This window comes from Nanorana parkeri, unplaced genomic scaffold, assembly GCF_000935625.1.
Source record: "Nanorana parkeri isolate BGI_ZX_2015 unplaced genomic scaffold, ASM93562v1 scaffold2951, whole genome shotgun sequence".
In the NCBI taxonomy this organism is placed as follows: Eukaryota; Metazoa; Chordata; class Amphibia; order Anura; family Dicroglossidae; genus Nanorana; species Nanorana parkeri.
The window spans coordinates 33,457-34,506 of NW_017309219.1; the positions used below are offsets into that span (position 1 = coordinate 33,457).

The 1,050-nt window shown below is 59.6% G+C and overlaps 1 protein-coding gene across 1 annotated transcript in view; it reads left to right on the forward strand.

Moving 5' to 3' along the window:
* EPHA2 (EPH receptor A2) overlaps positions 1 to 1,050 on the forward strand; it is a 42,958-nt gene that overhangs the window by 10,389 nt on the left and 31,519 nt on the right. Inside the window, exon 3 of the mRNA XM_018574418.1 lies at positions 488 to 1,045. Coding sequence (XP_018429920.1) covers positions 509 to 1,045 — 537 coding nt within the window. The 5' untranslated portion in view covers positions 488 to 508. The remainder of the gene's footprint in view (positions 1 to 487; positions 1,046 to 1,050) is intronic.

A 1,050-nucleotide genomic window follows, 5' to 3' on the forward strand; every position in this document is an offset into this window, starting at 1 on the left:
GGGGAGACTGAGGAAATGCTCCCTCCTGCCTGCAGCAGACTGATCACTGGGGGGAGGGGAGACTGAGGAAATGCTCCTGCCTGCAGCAGACTGATCACTGGGGGGAGGGGAGACTAAGGAAATGCTTCCTCCTGCCTGCAGCAGACTGATCACTGGGGGGAGGGGAGACTGAGGAAATGCTTCCTCCTGCCTGCAGCAAACTGATCACTGGGGGAGGGGAGACTGAGGAAATGCTTCCTCCTGCCTGCAGCAGACTGATGACATCTCAGCATAGGCTTTTTAATGATAAAAGGTGGAGCTTTTCTGCGCATTGACCCGGTATCTGCGCATTGACCCGGTATCTGCGCATTGACCCGGTATCTGCGCATTGACCCGGTATCTGCGCATTGACCCTGACTCTGTATACTGTGACGTGTGGGGGGATCTGTATATTACTGACAGGTCCACTTTAAATGCGTCTCTCTGACGGTCTTCTCCTCTCTTCCAGTGGGATCTTCTCCAGAACGTCATGAACGGAAGCCTCATCTACATGTACTCCGTCTGCAACGTCCAGGAAGGAGATCAGGACAACTGGCTGCGCACCAACTGGATCTACCGCAGCGAAGCTCAGCGCATCTTCATCGACCTGCGTTTCACCGTCCGCGACTGCAACAGCTTCCCCGGCGTGTCGGGCGCGTGCAAAGAGACCTTCAACTTGTACTACGCCGAGTCCGACGTGGACTACGGCACCAACTTCCAAAAGAGGCACTTCCGGAAGATCGACACCATCGCCCCGGACGAGATCACCGTGCGCGACGACTTCTCCTCCCGCAACGTCCGGCTGAACGTGGAGGTCCGGCACGTGGGCCCCATGACCAAGAAGGGCTTCTACCTGGCGTTCCAGGACATCGGGGCCTGCGTGGCCCTCCTGAGCGTCCGCATCTACTACAAGAAATGCCCGGCCGTGGTGCAGGGCGCGGCGCAGTTCCCGGAGACGGTGGCCGGCGCCGACTCGCAGGCCCTGGCCAAGGTGGCCGGGCGGTGCGTGGAGAACGCCGCGCCCGAGGGCAG